Source organism: Neophocaena asiaeorientalis, unplaced genomic scaffold (assembly GCF_003031525.2).
Source record: "Neophocaena asiaeorientalis asiaeorientalis breed wild unplaced genomic scaffold, Neophocaena_asiaeorientalis_V1.1 scaffold649, whole genome shotgun sequence".
Taxonomy (NCBI): Eukaryota; Metazoa; Chordata; class Mammalia; order Artiodactyla; family Phocoenidae; genus Neophocaena; species Neophocaena asiaeorientalis.
The window spans coordinates 3328083-3344994 of record NW_020173202.1 but is presented as its reverse complement, the minus strand read 5'-3'; the positions used below and the strand labels follow the sequence as shown (position 1 = coordinate 3344994).

At 42.3% G+C, this 16912-nt stretch overlaps 1 protein-coding gene across 1 annotated transcript in view; it reads left to right on the top strand.

Moving 5' to 3' along the window:
• Positions 1 to 13847, top strand: part of PSMB1 (proteasome 20S subunit beta 1) — an 18188-nt gene extending 4341 nt beyond the window's left edge. Inside the window, exons 3-7 of the mRNA XM_024744921.1 lie at positions 337 to 444; positions 3287 to 3368; positions 5773 to 5902; positions 12404 to 12510; positions 13560 to 13847. Coding sequence (XP_024600689.1) covers positions 337 to 444; positions 3287 to 3368; positions 5773 to 5902; positions 12404 to 12510; positions 13560 to 13745 — 613 coding nt within the window. The 3' untranslated portion in view covers positions 13746 to 13847. The remainder of the gene's footprint in view (positions 1 to 336; positions 445 to 3286; positions 3369 to 5772; positions 5903 to 12403; positions 12511 to 13559) is intronic.
• The last annotated feature ends 3065 nt before the right edge of the window (positions 13848 to 16912 follow it).

Sequence of the window (16912 nt, the reverse complement as noted above, 5' to 3'; positions counted from 1 at the left end):
GGGCCATGGCCTTTGGCTGTTTTATAGTATCGGTAGATGTTAATTTTTTGATGATGGTGATAATTTAGTGATTTGTTTCTGTTACCTTCTGCTAAGGAACCTTTGCTCTGATTGAGGCTTGTGTTTTTTATAAAGTACTTAATATTTTTTCCCAGGTGACTTGTAGCCAGGGATCCTTTCCCCTTATCTTTCCTCTGCCATCTGAATCCTGCACTTGCTTACATCTAGTATATTTTATCCCACTATATGCTGTGGAGCATTCTCATTTTGGGAAAGGTGTTATTACCATCCAGAAGAATTCATTAATTTTCTCTTTTGTCTTTCTTTTCCCCTCAGTACTGTATTGGCAATTGCTGGAGAAGATTTTTCAATTGTTGCTTCTGACACCCGATTGAGTGAGGGGTTTTCAATTCACACACGGGACAGCCCCAAATGTTACAAATTGTAAGTAAATATTTCTAAGGGCATATTCTCAGCATCTTGTGATGATTTAATGCTGCAGGAGATTTAACTTCTAAATGACTTGTTTCATGAATTTTTAAATTGCCTGTTTGGAGCTTAGCTTGCATTTTTGTTAGGAAATTGTTTTCTAATAATTCAGTATGTAGTCTTCATGATATTTGCCATATCTGGGTACCAACAGTGTTTTTGGTAACTTAAATATTTTTTACTTCAACATCTTATGAAAAATTTCAAATATACGACAAAGGTAGGATAATTTTGTAGTGAACACTCATACTATCACCTAGATCTTATCAGTATTTTATTATTACTTTATCATACGTACTTTCATCCTTCTATGCATCCATTAATACGTTGAATTTTTTTTTAATCTGCACCTTAAAAAAGAAAATAACCTGAAACATTCAATTTAACCATATCGTAAGCAGTTGTATCCATGGTTCACAGTTTTAATGGGGTGCTTATATTTTTTCTAAAACATAAGAAAATAAAGTCATGTGTACAGGGGAAGAAAGTCTGCATAAATTACCTAAATGCATCTTGCATGTTAGCAGTGGTTTGTATTTAACATTTTTAGACACAGTTAAAAGTGGTGGTTACGCCTACGTTAGTCCACAAGATGGTCTTAACCTTGAATTGTAGCAGGAGTGGACTGATGAGGTTCGGGTCCTTTGGGTGGGCCTTGCGGTGCTGCAGGGCATGAGCTAGCCCACATCTTAACCTAAAGAACAGTAACCTTGTCTTCATCTTCCCAGTTCCCTTTCTGTCCTCTTCTGTCTTTTGATACCCCTTTCTCTTCTTTGATTTGTACTGTACCCATGCTATAATTTTTTCTTCTAAGTTGTAACTTTTATAATTTGAAAGTAGTAACGTCGTAAATAAAATTTAAATACGTAATTTTATATATATTATCCTTGTGCAAGATTCTGCTCATCTTTGTAATGTTCTGTTTTAGTTTGTGTGCTACCTAAATGAATACCCATTTTTTTTTAATGAGATTCTTCAGGTATATAGAGACAGAACGTTAATGTGTTCCTGTCACGCATGTTTTGCACTAGACAATACATGCAGTTGAATTGCCTGTGTGCCTCTGATCCCATGCCCTTTGGGGCTGACCTAGAGCCAAGTCTGCCTCTTCCCCACCTGTTTGAGACTTACATTTCCTCTTTATTCTTTGCATAAAAACTCCTCTTCATTTATGTACCTGGATATTTGGCAAAAGCATTTTGAAGCTCAGATTTTGTCCTACCCTCTTGGTACTGTCAACTCTTCTTAGTAGTATAGGCAGTGAAGCCTTATGGTGTACTGGGGGTCTTAGGCTCAGTGCAGTGAGGTTGGGTATAGGGGTGGATCAGGAAATGCTGGTGGTGCCCCTGGAGGTGCCAGTGGTCTCCCCAGCTGGACACGTATGTTTTGTATGAGTCATTCTTATATTTCTGAAAGGAAGGGTATCGTGTGGCCTCTGCTGATTCTCTCTTGATGAGATTGGTTTGTGTTTCCTTATACATGTCAAGACTTGGGAATTAATTTTTGAGACATAGATGTACCAAAATTTTACCAGTTTCCCTCTGGTGGGCATTTGGGTTGTTTTTGTTTGTTTTGTTTTGGAGAGCCATTAAAATAATACGTATACTTACACACAAGTGAACCCAGAGTATATCTTTGCAAACTTGCATAAGTATATTGACTGGATGAATTTCTGGCAGTGGAATTATTGGGTGAAAATGGTGTGCATTTAAATTTCTACTAGATACTGTCAAACGAGCCTTCTAAAAACTTGCATCAGTGTATCCTCTTTGCCAGTATCTGAGAGTACACATTTTCCACAACGTCACCAGCATTAGGCATTATTAGTCTAATAGATTGAAATCATCTCTTATTTAGATTTGAATTTCTGATTGGCATGGAGGTTCTTTTATATGTTTATGGTGACTTGTGTCTCTTTTTATGTGACTTTCATATAAGTTACCCATCTTTCCATTGTGTTTTTTTTTTAATTGAGGTATAATTGACATATAATAGTTTCAGGTATACAACATAATGATTCTGTATTTGTATATATTGCAAAATGATCACAATTAGTCTGGTTAATATCTGTTACCACACATAGTTACGACATTTGTTTCCTTGTGGTGAGAACTTCTAAGATCTACTCTCTTAGCAACTTTTAAATACGCAACACAGGCTTATTAACTGTAGTCACTATGCTGTGTATTACATCCCCATGAGCCATTGTGCTGTTAATGCTTTCCATATTTTTAGGAACCCTTTGTAGAATAAGGAAATTAAAATTAGACTTGGTTGTATGTACTACAAATATATTTCCTTAGTTCTTTTTTTTTTTCTTTTTGGCTATGCCGAGTGGCTTATGGGATCTCAGTTCCCCGACCAGGGATTGAACCTGGGCAACGGCGCTCTTGGTTCTTTTTTAAAACTTTGTTCATTGTATTTTTATAGAAGTTTTAATTTTTTATGTAATAAAATTTATAAAGCTTTTCTGTGTGGACATTGGGTTGTATCATATGTAAATTGGCTTGAGTTGTGAGCTAAACTAGCTGCTCACAACTCAACCTAAGGTTGTAAAAAAATTCAGTCATATTTTCCTTAGTCCATTCATAGTTTCATTTATTCTTTTGAGTGAGATGTTGGGATACAGGACCTCCCAACCCCCCCCGCCTCCCCCCAAAAAGAGCTAACTAAATAGTTGTCCCATTACCATTTGGTGAATAATGGGAATGGGAGTTTTCAATTTAAAATTACCCAAGACATGTCTTCCTCTACTGTCAAACCAACTCAGTTTCCTGAAATGTGTTTTTTTTTACAGAACAGACAAAACAGTCATTGGATGTAGCGGTTTTCATGGAGACTGTCTTACCCTGACAAAGATTATTGAAGCAAGACTAAAGGTAGATGCCTTTGTATATGTCTGCACTATTGAAAGCTAATAACAGTCCTTTAGGTTCTTTTAAGCATATACATCATGACTTGCTCAGAATAGCTGCAGAAGAGCTAGACGTCTAGCAGGTGAAACTCACCTATCCTGGAAGTGAAATGATAGTGTTAATGCAGCATCATCAAAGTAGCACAGTATGAAACTACAGCAAGTTCCTTTTGTTAAAATATATGTACAGTATAAAGTAAAGGATTGTCTACCTTTTTTGAGGCAGACTGGGAGGGGTTTCTTCTGAAGACACTCTTCCCTCAGAAATGAAACAAATCAATTTCTGCAGAGGAGGCAAGCTTTTAGACCGAAGCTTGGTCTGGAGCACCGCCAGCTGACATGCTCTCTTTATAGCACTGCACTGTTAGCAAGAGCAGGAGAAGAAGGAACAAACCAGCTGTTTGGACCAGAGGCACAACCTGCGCCATTGTCACCTGCCCCTCAACAGGCTTTAGTTGACAGCTAGCTGAGGAAGGAGATTTGATGCAAGGTGGATGAGGGTGGAAGAGACGAAAAGGGTGGTATTCGGAAGAAGTAAGAGAACGAGACAGACTAACCTGTTTTACAGTTTTTAAAGGGCTGACATTGCCTGCATGTCTTTTGTGGGAGCTGGGGAGGCATAAAGAACAAAGGAATGCTGACTTGATGAAAGCAGAGGCCTGTCTGGATTTTGATCATCGCCTGTGTGTATTAGCAGTGTTTGCTGCAAGTAGTTTCAGGGAGAATAGGATAGGTGTAATTTGGACTGTACTAAAATGGATTTTATCTGTAATAATAACCAGTAACTACTCTCTTCTTAGTTGATAACAGTATAGGGTTGGAGTAGGATTCTCAGTCACCATATGTCAGTATTCAGAAATGTAGCTCTGTCTCTTAATCAGTTGCAGCCTGCTGACATTTTTTAAACTGCTGATATTTACAGTGTCAATATTATATGCTGTTAATTTTCTTATTTAATTTTGTAGGCTACGTGTCATAATTTTTAATTTAGTAGTTGGTTAAGTCCAGCTGGTACATGAAAAAGTGAGCCGGGTTGGTCGCGTTCTGTTTTGCCTATTTGTGAATAACCTTTAAGATTATGTGTGATGTCACTGGAGTATGTAATGAATTTGTTTAACTGATACTTGCTTTTTGAATGTGTAGAAATGATTTCATTTACTATTTATCAATTGCTAACATTTATTTAAAACCTATTTATATTGAAAGCTTTAGTGACTTATATTTGTTGATGTATTTGTATGATTCCTAATGCATATTTTATAAATGGCATTTAGAGGACAAAAATAAACATGACATGGAGAGTTGTTAATAAAATAAAACAAGCAACAGTGAGTTCAACTCAGTGTACAGTCCTTGAAATTTTTCTTTCATATATTATTGTGTAAATGGTGAGGTGATTAAATGTTGGTGCTCGGTTTTGAAATGAAATGAAATGAAGAATTTTCTTTATAACCGTGGAAAAAATGTTTCTATACACTGATTTATCCAAGTAGCTCATTTCTCATCTTTCTTCAGTATTTGTCATTGTTTGATTTTATAGTACTTCTTAGGTTTCTCTTTAGAGATGTTTGCTATGTAGCTGACAAATTGGTGAACTTAAATTTATTTTATTGGATAATTTGGGATTCCTAAGGATGTAGTAAATCTGAGATTGGCAATCACTGTATAAGATGCTGTTTGGGGTACTTCTGTTCTCCATGGTAGATGCTCTAAGGGTCAAGACCACTGTGCTGTATTCACACACAGTAAGGCCGCTGCCCTCGCACCTCACAGGTACCTACTCTGCAAAGAGACGGACTTACGTCTGAGTCTGATCAGGAGTTAGCATAGCAGATATCTTCAGCTTTATGAGCCATTTGGTTTCTGTGGCAACTGTTCAACTCTGCCCTTGTGCAAAAGCAGACAGACAATATGTAATGAATGAACGAGACTGTGTTCCAATAAAACTATAGAAACAAGTGGTGGTCTGAATTTGGCCCATGGACTTTCCTGACCACTGTCTGTTTGCAGAGTGGAGAGCTGGATTTGGAACATCCTCTCCAGGTCGCCTCATATGCTCTGTTTGTATATATTTGCTCTTGAGTTAGCAGTGCCTGGGATAAGGATGGCATGGAAAGTAGTCTTTAAACCAAAGAGCTGAGGGCAAACTTAGCATTCTTTCCGATAGAAGTGTTTGTAGCCCCCAAAAATGATAGAACATAATGAAGTATTTTATTTTAGTAGTATTATGTTGTTTGATCATGAAAGAAACAGGTATCCTTTCCCATTTCACCAAGATAGGCTTTCATTCTTTTCAATTTACTGTTCATTGTTCTAGTCTTTAATATATTCTGCCTCTACATGCCTGTTATTTTTGTTAATAATTGCAGATGTACAAACATTCCAATAATAAGGCCATGACGACAGGGGCGATTGCTGCAATGCTGTCTACAATCCTGTATTCTAGGCGCTTTTTTCCCTACTATGTGTACAACATCATCGGGGGACTCGATGAAGAAGGTAGGATGTTTTCTTTCTGGGTGATGAATGGGGTGGCATTTCTTAGATGTGTGTAGGTTTCAAACCAGAGTTGAAAAGAACCGGATACCCTCTTGCCCAGCAACTTCATTTTCTCATAATTAAAGCAGTAAAGAAACTGAAGCTAGGGCTTCCCTGGTGGCGCAGTGGTTGAGAGTCCGCCTGCTGATGCAGGGGACACAGGTTCATGCCCCGGTCCGGGAAGATCCCACATGCCGCAGAGCGGCTGGGCCCGTGAGCCATGGCCGCTGAGCCTGCACGTCCGGAGCCTGTGCTCCGCAACGGGAGAGGCCACAACAGTGAGAGGCCCGCGTACTGCAAAAGAAGAAAGAAAGAAACTGAAGCTAAAAGGGAAATAAATGATTATCCAGAGACACACAGGAAGTGGTGTATTAAGTGAATGTTGGGCAGTCAGTTGTTTTACTATTTTCTCAAGATCTTGCATGAATTTGATAGTATATTTAGCATTTTAATCTTACAGAAAGAAACCTGACTTCGAGAAGCTTGACCTAAGTATGATTCTAAGTAAGACAAACATACTTCAAAAGGTTTTTATGAAAGTAATGTGTTAAAGAAGTGCATTTCCACCAGTATTTTTGGATAATTTTTAAAATCCCTCTTGGATTTTCTGTCAGAGTCATACCAGGAGGGCCAGTGAAAATCAGCATCATTACTTGACATTTCCATGCTGTTTTTGATCCAAAGCATGGATCCAAGGGCAGCAGTGTTTTTCACCAGGTCTGATTTGAATTGACTTTTAGTTGCTTCCAGAAATCAAATACAGTCCCCAGGACAGGTCTGCGCTGCCTTTTAGAGTAGTCCAGTGTAAAAAGGAGTTACAGAAATGTCTTGGGTATCATTGAAACGAGTCTATCTTTCTGAGAGGGAAGGTTTCTGGGTAGGATGGAGTCAGGTTCTTCTCATCTCCTCTCTCGTTTTTACTCCTGTCCATTCCTCTTCCATGGGTTTTTTCTTTGTTCTCCCTCTCTCTCTCTCACCTCTGCCCCTGTATGTGACCTCTGGGAGCATTCCGATCATTTTACCTACCATGGTTTATATGTAGACAAATTAGGTTGACACAGTTTTTTCAGGCTTTCAAACTTGCTTGAAAACGAAGAGAAAATATAAAGCACAGAAATGGTGCATAGAAATTAATTACACTTAACCTGGGTAATTAAATTCTAGCCACAGGTTAGCTTGCCTTACCCAGCATGCTGGACACTTCTGGTGCCTTTTTTGACTTCAGTTATGTCTGACTTGAATGTCAGGTTAATAAATTCAGATTTTAACAATATTAATAATAGCTACCATTGAATTTCAGCAGCCCAGACAACGTCCTTTGAGTTTTTCTGAGCATCAGACTGATTGGAGAAACCTCGTGTGTGCTGAACGGCAGAGCTAAGGCTTGGATTTGCTTGACTTCACAGCCCTCTTCTTTGATTTCCAGGAGATTACACTAGCTTGTTTTGGTGGTATTCTCAGGCATTTCTAACCTTTTTTTCCCCCTCTAATCTTGTCTGGTTTGATTAGATTTGATTCCTTAGAGGAATTTATGTGTGTAGTAAAGCAGTCCTTTGCCGCCTTTTTCTGTTTCCCAGGACAGCCTTCAGCTCTTTCACCCGTGCTTTCCTCTTTCTTGGTTTATTTCCTTGTTTGGTGGTGTGCATCTCTAGAGAAATTTCTGAAGAAAGGAATCAGGAGACCTTTTTGAGTCCTTGTTTTTTGAGTCTTTTCTTTATCCTGGTGTTCTGAAAGGTTCCAGCGAGGCTCCTTGCCCAGAGTCTTGGCTCATTTATTTTGTCTCCTCTACTTTCCTCCTCCTCTCCCAACCCTGCCTTCTCCACAGCCACCTGGGTTATGATCCATAGTTTCTCATTTTTTCCCCTGCATGTTGTCCACCTGTTTATTTTTTTGTTCTGCTCTGAAGATTTCCTCAACTTCAATGCCTCATTCTTTACTGAGCTTTCTATTTTTGCCATCATTAATTTCCAAGAGCTTTTTCTTTGTTAGCTCCTTTATTTTTAGTGTCCTGTTACTGCTAGATTTTTTTTTTGTACTTCTTTGAAGTTTTCTTGTGTTCTCTGCATTTTCTCCAACTGCTTTTTTTTTTTTTTTTGCCGTGCGCCGGCCTCTCATTGTTGTGGCCTCTCCCGTTGTGGAGCACAGGCTCCGGACGCACAGGCTCAGCAACCATGGCTCACGGGCCCAGCCGCTCCGCAGCATGTGGGATCTTCCCAGACCGAGTCACGAACCCGTGTCCCCCTGCATCGGCAGGCGGACTCTCAACCACTGTGCCACCAGGGAAGCCCCAATTGCTTTTTTTTAATGCATAATTTGATAAGTTTGGAATATGTATACACCCACTGAGACAATTTATTCCTTTTTTAAAATTTTATTTATTTGTTTTTATTTTTGGCTGCATTGGGTCTTCGCTGCTGAGCGTGGGCTTTCTCTAGTTGCAGCGAGTGGGGGCCTGCTCTTCATTGTGGTGCGTGGGCTTCTCATTGTTGTGGCTTCTCTTGTTGTGGAGCACGAGCTCTAGGCGTGCAGGCTTCAGTAGCTGTAGCACTCGGGCTCAGTAGTTGTGGCTCGCGGGCTCTAGAGCGCAGGCTCAGTAGTGGTGGCGCACGGGTTTAGTTGCTCCACGGCATGTGGGAAGAGATCTTCCCGGGCCAGGGATTGAACCCCTGTCCCCTTCATTGGCAGGCAGATTCTTTACTGTGCCACCAGGGAAGCCCTCAGATTGCTTTCTTCATCTTGTTTATTTTTGGCTGCTGCCTTCTACATTGGAGGCTTCCTTCAAATTTCTTTTGAATTTTGGCCGTCCATTTGTACTAAAGATTGATAATCAAAATTTGGTCATAAAGGTCTGCACTGAAGGAGCACATCAGCTCTCCATTTAACACTTCTGTTTTTGTACCTGCCTTTTACCCTGTCTATGCTTAAGCCTGGTGCCTCCAAGTCCAGAGCCTCTGCTGAAGTTTTGAGACTTTTTTTTTTTTTGGCTGCCTTGGGTCTTCATTGTTGTGCGCAAGGAGCAGGGGCTACTCTTGGTTGCGGTGCGCGGGCTTCTCATTGCGTTGTCTTCTCTTGTGGCGGAGCACGGGCTGTAGGTGCGCGGGCTTCAGTAGCTGTGGCTTGTGGGCTCTAGAGCGCAGGTTCAGTAGTTGTGGCACACAGGCTTAGTTGCTCCACGGCATGTGGGTTCTTCCCGGACCAGGGCTTGAACCCGTGTCCCCTGCATTGGCAGGCGGGGTCTTGACCAACAAGCCACCCGGGGAGTCCCTGTTTTTTTTTTTTTTTTTTTTTTGAAGTCCCTGTTTTGAGATTTTATTTCCTGTCTTTTGTGTTGGTGGAAGTGGGGCTCTGTTCCTATGGAGACCCTCAGGACACTGGGTCAGCAGCTGACTTTAGCACACAGTCGACAGCTATCTACTTTGACCTCTGTGCCCTTACCTCTCCAGTTGCAATCATGCCCTCTTGTAAAAAATTTTCCCCAAGTTAATGAGGGCTTTAGTTTTTCTGTAATGAAAACAATAATGCTTACAGAAGTCAAATAGTACTGGAAGATACAAAGATAAAAGTAGTAATCCCCCAAAGCCTGTCCCTAGAGATAATTACTATTCAACTTCTAGTGAACATGCTTTTAGATATCTTGGTGTGCATACGTGCTTGTACACTACATAAGTAGGATGTAGTTTATACGTTTTTCTGAGACTGTCCAGTGGATGTATTATCACTGAGGTAGCTTTATGCTGGTGGATAAAGGCATGCATACTGATTCCAGGCTGACATGGGATAGGGCGGCACCATAGTTTCCCCACCAGTCCTCTGAGGATTATTTAGGTTGTTTCCAGTTTTCTTAATATAAACGATATGACAACTCCTGTACATACAATTTTGTGTATTTCTCCGACCCAGCTTATCTCCCTGGAAAAAATTCCTAGAAGTCGAGCTTCTGGGTCAGAGAATATCTATGTTTGCATCCTGCTGACACCATGGGCGTGCCCTTCAGAAACAGTCCTCCTGCACTCCACCAGCAGGGGTGTGAGTACCTTCTTTTGTTTTGGGTTTTTTTGGTTCTGTTTTCGCATCCTAACCAGTCTTAGAATTTTAACACATTCTAGGTCTTTGCCTAGTAAATACTTTGTTGTTTTAATTTATATGTATTTTTTGTTTGTAGAGGTTGGGTGTCTTCGTGTTTATTGCCCTTTGCATTTCTTTGGAGACTGACCCATGTCTTAATCTTTGCTTATTCCCTTATTCGCAGGTCAATCTTTTTCTTACTGATTTATAAGAACAACTGTGTTAACCCTGTGTAACGTGTGTGGCAGATGCCGTGCACGAGCGTTCTTGGTCTCTGACCTTTTGGGATGTGTCTTGAGCTATACAGAAGTTCCTGACTTTCATACAAATCTGTCAGTCTTTTCTTTATGGTATTGAGTGTCTTATCTTTGTTAGAAACGCCTTCCCCATCAAAGGTTTACCTGTGTTTTTTTCTAGGACTTGTCTGGTTTTATTTTATTTTTTACTTTGAAATCATCGCACTTGGGGCACGAACCCGTGTCCCCTGCACTGGCAGGCGGACTCTCAACCACTGTGCCACCAGGGAAGCCCCAAGAATTATTTTGATGAGGAAAATCCCTTTATACTTATAGCCAAGATTCATGCCTTCTGCACTCATGTTACAGATGTCTCTTGCTTTTTCTAAGGGAGTCTTTGAAGCTGTGGTCTTGGGTATATTCCACTCTTTTGTTTTCCTCAAAGCTGGTGTGTGTGGTTTTCTGAGATTGGTTTACCCTTGGGTAAATCTTTTGAGCCTCATTTTACTTGTGGCCTATTGGCCTCATGAGCGATACGGTTGTTCTTTTGGCTTTATACCTCATAGCGCTCCTTTATGTGTTGAAGTTAGTGGCCTTGCTTGCTGTGACCTTGTTTCTTGTTCTAAGCCTGCTCCCAGGAGAGCACTTCTCCAGGCTCTTTCAGGTGCTGCCTCCTCAGCCGGGTTAGGGTTACAGTTATATCTCCGTAATTCTGTGGTGGGAAAAATACACACAGCTAACGTTGGCAGTTGTCCATGGTAGTAAGATTGTCCTTATCTCACATCTCCCAGGGTAACTACTGGAGTGTTTCAGTTATGGCATACTGTGTTTTAAAAATCAGTTGTATCACTTTTAAGTCATACCTTATAAATGATCCGTGATTTCTCACACTCAGAACACAGTTGTTTTAAAAGGCCTTTTTAAAAGTTAGTGACATGTATTCTTTGTAATAAACTCAATACCAGAGCATATAAAGTGATTCCCTTCTTTTCTTGTCTGTAATCCCACAAAGATGAATAACTACAGTTTACTTATTCATCTTTCCATATGTTTTTGTGTGTATATATAAATGTGTGTAGTTTACTCAATGCCTTTAAACAAAAATAGGACTGTACTCTACATAGCACAGAGCTCTTTATTTTACATTGTCCTATGGATGTGTCCCACAGACCTGTCCTCCTCTTCCTAGTCTGCACATTGCTATGTTGACATACCATTTTCTGCTAATGGATTTGGTTGCTTGTAAATTTTTGCTCTGTAAGAGATACAGAAATGATCTTGTACATATTGCTTTGTGTGTTTATGTAAGCATTACTTGTAGGTAAATCTTAATTCTGTAAGTGAAATTATTACTGGGTCATAGGGTACGTACTTTTTCTCTAGTTGCGGCGAGCGGGGGCTACTCTTCGTTGCGGTGCGCGGGCTTCTCATTGCGGTGGCTTCTCTTGTGGCGGAGCACGGGCTCTAGGCACGTGGGCTTCAGTAATTGTGGCTCGCAGGCTCTAGTGCGCAGGCTCAGTAGTTGTGGTGCTCAGGCTTAGTTGCTCTGTGGCATGTGGGATCTTCCCGGAGCAGGGATTGAACCCATGTCCCCTGCATTGGCAGGCAGATTCTTAACCATTGCGCCAGAGAATTCCAGGGAAGTCCCTGGAATTGCTTCTTAATTAAATTGCTTTTTTATGGTGCTGATGCTAAAGAGTGTGCTTACTATTAGTTTAAAAGTACACAGTAAGTTTTTCATGCTTCTCACGTTTAGCACCAGGGAAATCTTACACTTGTGTCTATACTGCAACTACACCAGTTAGATTTTTAGGAATGTTGTGAGGAGTTTGGTGCAGAACTTAGAGCAGGACCTGTGATTGTTAACTAGTGAACCTGTTGAGACCACATACATAGTGGGAGCCACGGCGTGGTAATCGGTGACGGTAGCTTGAAGAGAGCATGACGCTCCTGGTGGCAAACGCCTTAGTGGACAGGAGTGGGCAGGTGGGCCTCCGAGTGCATTCTGAGGGGAGGGGAGGGGAAGGGCAGACTGCACTAATTCTGAAATTTTAGCCAAGTTGATAGTCATTTTGTATCACATTTTGAGTAGATTTATTTTTACCACGATTTGGGAATGTGGTCAAGATGCATCCTTATGGAGACTGTTTTCTTCTTCAAGGGAAGGGAGCTGTGTACAGTTTTGATCCCGTGGGTTCTTACCAGAGAGACTCCTTCAAGGCTGGAGGCTCAGCCAGTGCCATGCTGCAGCCCCTGCTTGACAACCAGGTAATAAGACTGCGTCCAGGGGGCGGTGGCATTAGCACGAAGTCCCTCCTCTGCGTTCTCTTCACCAGCCTGGGGGAGTGCGGGAGTCAACGCTTTCTTGTAACTCGCTGCTGAGTTTGCTGGGCTGATTTGCCCCACCCAGCCTTCTTGTCTGTTCCACTGGTTCTCCTGCCACCCCTCCCTTCCACGGCTCCAGCTTCTTCCCTGTTCTCACGGCTTTGAAGGCGCTTCTGTCTACAATGGTTGGTCCGTGTTTTTGGTTCTCCTCTTGCCATTTTTACCTGAAATCATGAAAATGCATTTCTCCCCCAGTCTCACCGTTTCTGTGTCACCTCGTTTTGTATTCTAATTTCCAAGTATATTTTTAATTTGCCCCCTTTTCTGTTACTGCTGGCTACATTCAGGCTTGCATGGCATCTTGCCTGGATCACTGTGTTTATTTCCTAACATCCTTTTTGCCTCCAAGCTTACTTCCCTATTTCATCCTCCTTGCTTGTCTAAAATTCGTTGCGTAGTATGTAGTTACTTCTGCTTATCGCTTATCTGCCTCATCTCCTGTCGCTCCATATTCCATTCAGATCCTTGAAGTGATGTGCCTTCCCATCTCCATCCCTTTGGAGATACCACAGCCTCCATCTGGAATGTTACTCCATCCTTGAACTCATTTATCCTTTAGCACTCCTCTACTTAGATGTATTTTCTGTTGAAGCCTTTGTTTTCTTCTCCCAGGAGATTTAGTTAGGACAGCTTGGGGCTCTCCTGGCTCTATTTTCTTCTTAGTTTCAGTAGATTCTGTAACGATAGTTGGCTTACATATGTTCACGCCTCTGCTGTGTGCTTCTCAAGAGCAGGGGCTTTGTCTCGGTGGATATTGGTCAGGTGTTAGGTACGTGTAATTCAGCCAGGTCTGGAAATATTTCAGTTGAGGGACATTTGAAGTTTGTGTGAGGTACTCGTTTTGAACCCTGAGACGTGTGAAAGCTTTGGGGGAGACTGGACTGCCTTTGTGTGGTCACATGATGCCTCATCCGAGGTTTCTGTCCTACCAGGTTGGTTTTAAGAACATGCAGAATGTGGAGCATGTCCCACTGTCCTTGGACAGAGCCATGCGGCTTGTGAAAGACGTCTTCATTTCTGCTGCCGAGAGGGATGTGTACACTGGGGACGCACTCAGGATCTGCATCGTGACCAAGGAGGGCATCAGGGAGGAGACTGTGCCTCTGCGGAAGGACTGAGTTCTGTGCCGTTGTCCTTGATTAGTTCAAAACTGGTTAAGTTTGTACCTTGGAACTGTTGGACTGATCTGTTTTATTAAAGAATAAAACCCCAAGCACTTATTTTGTTATGACTTGTTTTCTTCCAGGACAGAACTAGGAAGTAGAGTTTCTTTTTCCTTTCGTTTTCTTCATTCTTCCTGTATTTTTCTGTCATCCAGAGCTATTTTTGTATTTTAAGGATACAAAATCTTTTAGCTTTCATCTATCTGGGAAAGTTCACTGTTTTGATCAGCTTATCGTCTTATGGTAGGTCAGCCCATCTTATGAAGAGAGGGTTTGGAATTTATTTAGTCCACCCAGCTTGCCTTGAAGGGCAGATTACCTTTAAACCACCTCAGTTTTGTTAAGACATTAATGGATATAAGTAGAATATGTTAAGATTTATCATCCCTGGGATTGTTAAACAGTCTGGAATGGCTGTTTTGGAGGAAAATCTTTAAATCAACCAGAATAGAAGAAAACTGTAAAAGCAAATAGCCCTTTAAAGGGGCTTTAGCCAGAAATCTGGAATAATTTGTATAAACACTTTGGAAATGTTAAAATTGATACCTAAATTTCGATAGAGTGTTTGCTTTAGAGCTAATGTTAAGTGCACTTTGGCTCCATCAAATGGGATGGAGTCAACATTGGATGTGGGAGTAATTTTCTTGATGTCGAACAAGTCAAATTCTGTGCTACGTAGGGGTGTGATTTGCCTCGCGGCCAATTTTACCGTTGGCCTTCCATGAGGAATTTAAATGATCAAAACCCCGTAGAGGATACATATTTTAAAATTTACTCGAGAGGTATTTGTTGAATACTCTGTCACAGGCACCAAGGATGCAGTGGTGGCATCTCATTCATTTCTCTTAAAACATCACAACTGGAAACTAGACTATCCCATTCAAAGTACACATTTGTCGTCTTTATTATACCAGTTATCCAAAGACACAGAATCAGTAGGATACAGACGGAGATTTATTATTGGTAACTGGCTCACATGGTTATGGAGGCTGAGGCGTCCCATTTCCTGTGGTCTGCAGCCTTGAGACCCAGGAGGCGGGGGGGCATGGGTTCCAGTTCGAGCCTGAAGGCCTGAGACCAGGAGAGCCGACGGGGTGAGATCCTGTCCCCAAGGACGAGGGAAGGCGGCAGTCCTAGCTCAACAGGGAGCGAGAATGATTGGGTGATGCCCACCCAAACTGGGGAGGGCAACAACCTCACCCAGAAACCCTCACAGACGCCCAGAAATAATATTTAGCCAAATATCTCGGTACCCTGTCATCCAGTCAAGTCGACGTTAAATTAACCATTATATAAGCTACAGGTGTATTTTACTTTTCATTTCAAAGGATTTTCTGTTGATTTGGGGTTCAGTTTTTCACTGCTTAAAGTTATGTATATTGTGCCTAAAATGTTTCTATAAGGTCCTCACCTCCTGAGGTTTCTAGGACCATTTTTTCCCCCACCCTCAGGTGCAAATTATTTTAGCATAATATTCCTCTAGACCGTGAACGTGGTCTCATTTGAAGGCCTTGTCCAGAATGTGCTAGATATGGACCCTTCTGGAGCTCCCTCTGACTGCAGTTGCTTGAGTGGCTTTTATAGGTCATTCAATCACAAGTGCTCACCTTAAAAAGGCAGCCTTTTAGCACTTTGATAGATCGGAGGTGCCGGCCTTTAAGGTCCTGATTAGAAAGCTGCCGTTACGTTGTGACTTTGCTTTACAGATGAGTTACATTCCCGCCTGTAGCACAGAATTGAAAGAATCTGATAATATTGGAAATTGTTGGGGGAAAGGAGTACTTACTCTTTGGAGGTATTGTATTAGCCATGGCTTTGATTTACACACACACTGAATTGGGATGCTGTGTAGATGTTTGGTTTTTCTTTAATTATCAGAGCAGAAATGCTTTTTTGCAGTCTGCTCGACAGGGCTGCCCAGTTGGGGTAGCGCTGGCTCAGAGTTGAGCCTGTGACGGGCAGGGGCTACTCTTGTGCCTCTGAGTTTCACACGCAGCCACGTTGCCTGCTCTAACTGCAAAGACAAATCAGGCTGTGAGACAGTGACTTTGCAAGCCTACTTGAGAAGAACATGAACCACTTAGTAGGAAAATCGTCTTTATTACTAAAATATCTCAGTGATTACCCTGATGGGTTTTCCCACTGCTTTTCTGTACCTGTTACCTAGGAGAGCCCTTCAGTAATGTTTTCTGACTCCAGGGTCTACCATTCCCTCTGTTAGTGACTTTCAGGGTGTGACTAGTAGGTCCCCTCTATCAGAATTATGTAGAGCGCTTGTTAAAAATGAATTCCTGGGCCCACCCCGGACGTATTGTCCTGGTTTCTGGACTAGGCCGTGAAAATTTGCATTAGGAAACAAATAACCCAATTTGAAAACTCCCTTAACTCTTCAGGCAGGCCCAATCAGAGGAACAACCCTTAGGAGACATATAATGAAGGCTTGATTACAGGTTTGACCTTGTGCCGTTAAGAGGGGCCGGTTAGATGTGTGTGTGCTTGGTGCCAGAGCCTAGTCTGCAGTGCAGCCTAGGCTGTTGGGAAGGGACAGTGGGTGTGAAGGGAACAGATGGCCAGTCTGGAAACTATGAACTGGGGCGTGAGGACATTCTCAGCAGCCCCACTACCCGCAGAGATGGCTACAAGGGGCTGAGCTAAACTCTCACCCGGCACAGCAGTCGGGAGAAGCTAGAGGGACGCTGGCAGGAGCTGAAGGCACCACCACGCCCACCAGATGGGCACGAAAGGAAGACGGATGCTGCCTCACCTCGCCGGCCAGCCCTCCTCCTGAGTCGGCAGCAGCAGGCCACGCCTAAACGTGGGAAGTACATTCAGGTTCCCACCCCGCAGAGGAGGCAGCAGCTATGTCCATGGGCAATTTGGACTATGGGCGGCCTGAGGGCATGGAGAGCAGGGTGGCAAGAACCTCCTCCTACCGTTCTGCTGGTTAGGCCAGAGGGTATGAGAGCTGTCTGTCAACATCCGGGCCGGCTTACTCTCTTGGACGGGGAGGGGCTCACGGTGTGTCTGTAGTGACTCTGGGCACGTCCAGACAGGAGGAGGCCCTGACCACCACGGCCACCATCACCCTCTCTGAGCCAGTGCCCGGCGTCTCTGTCCTGAAG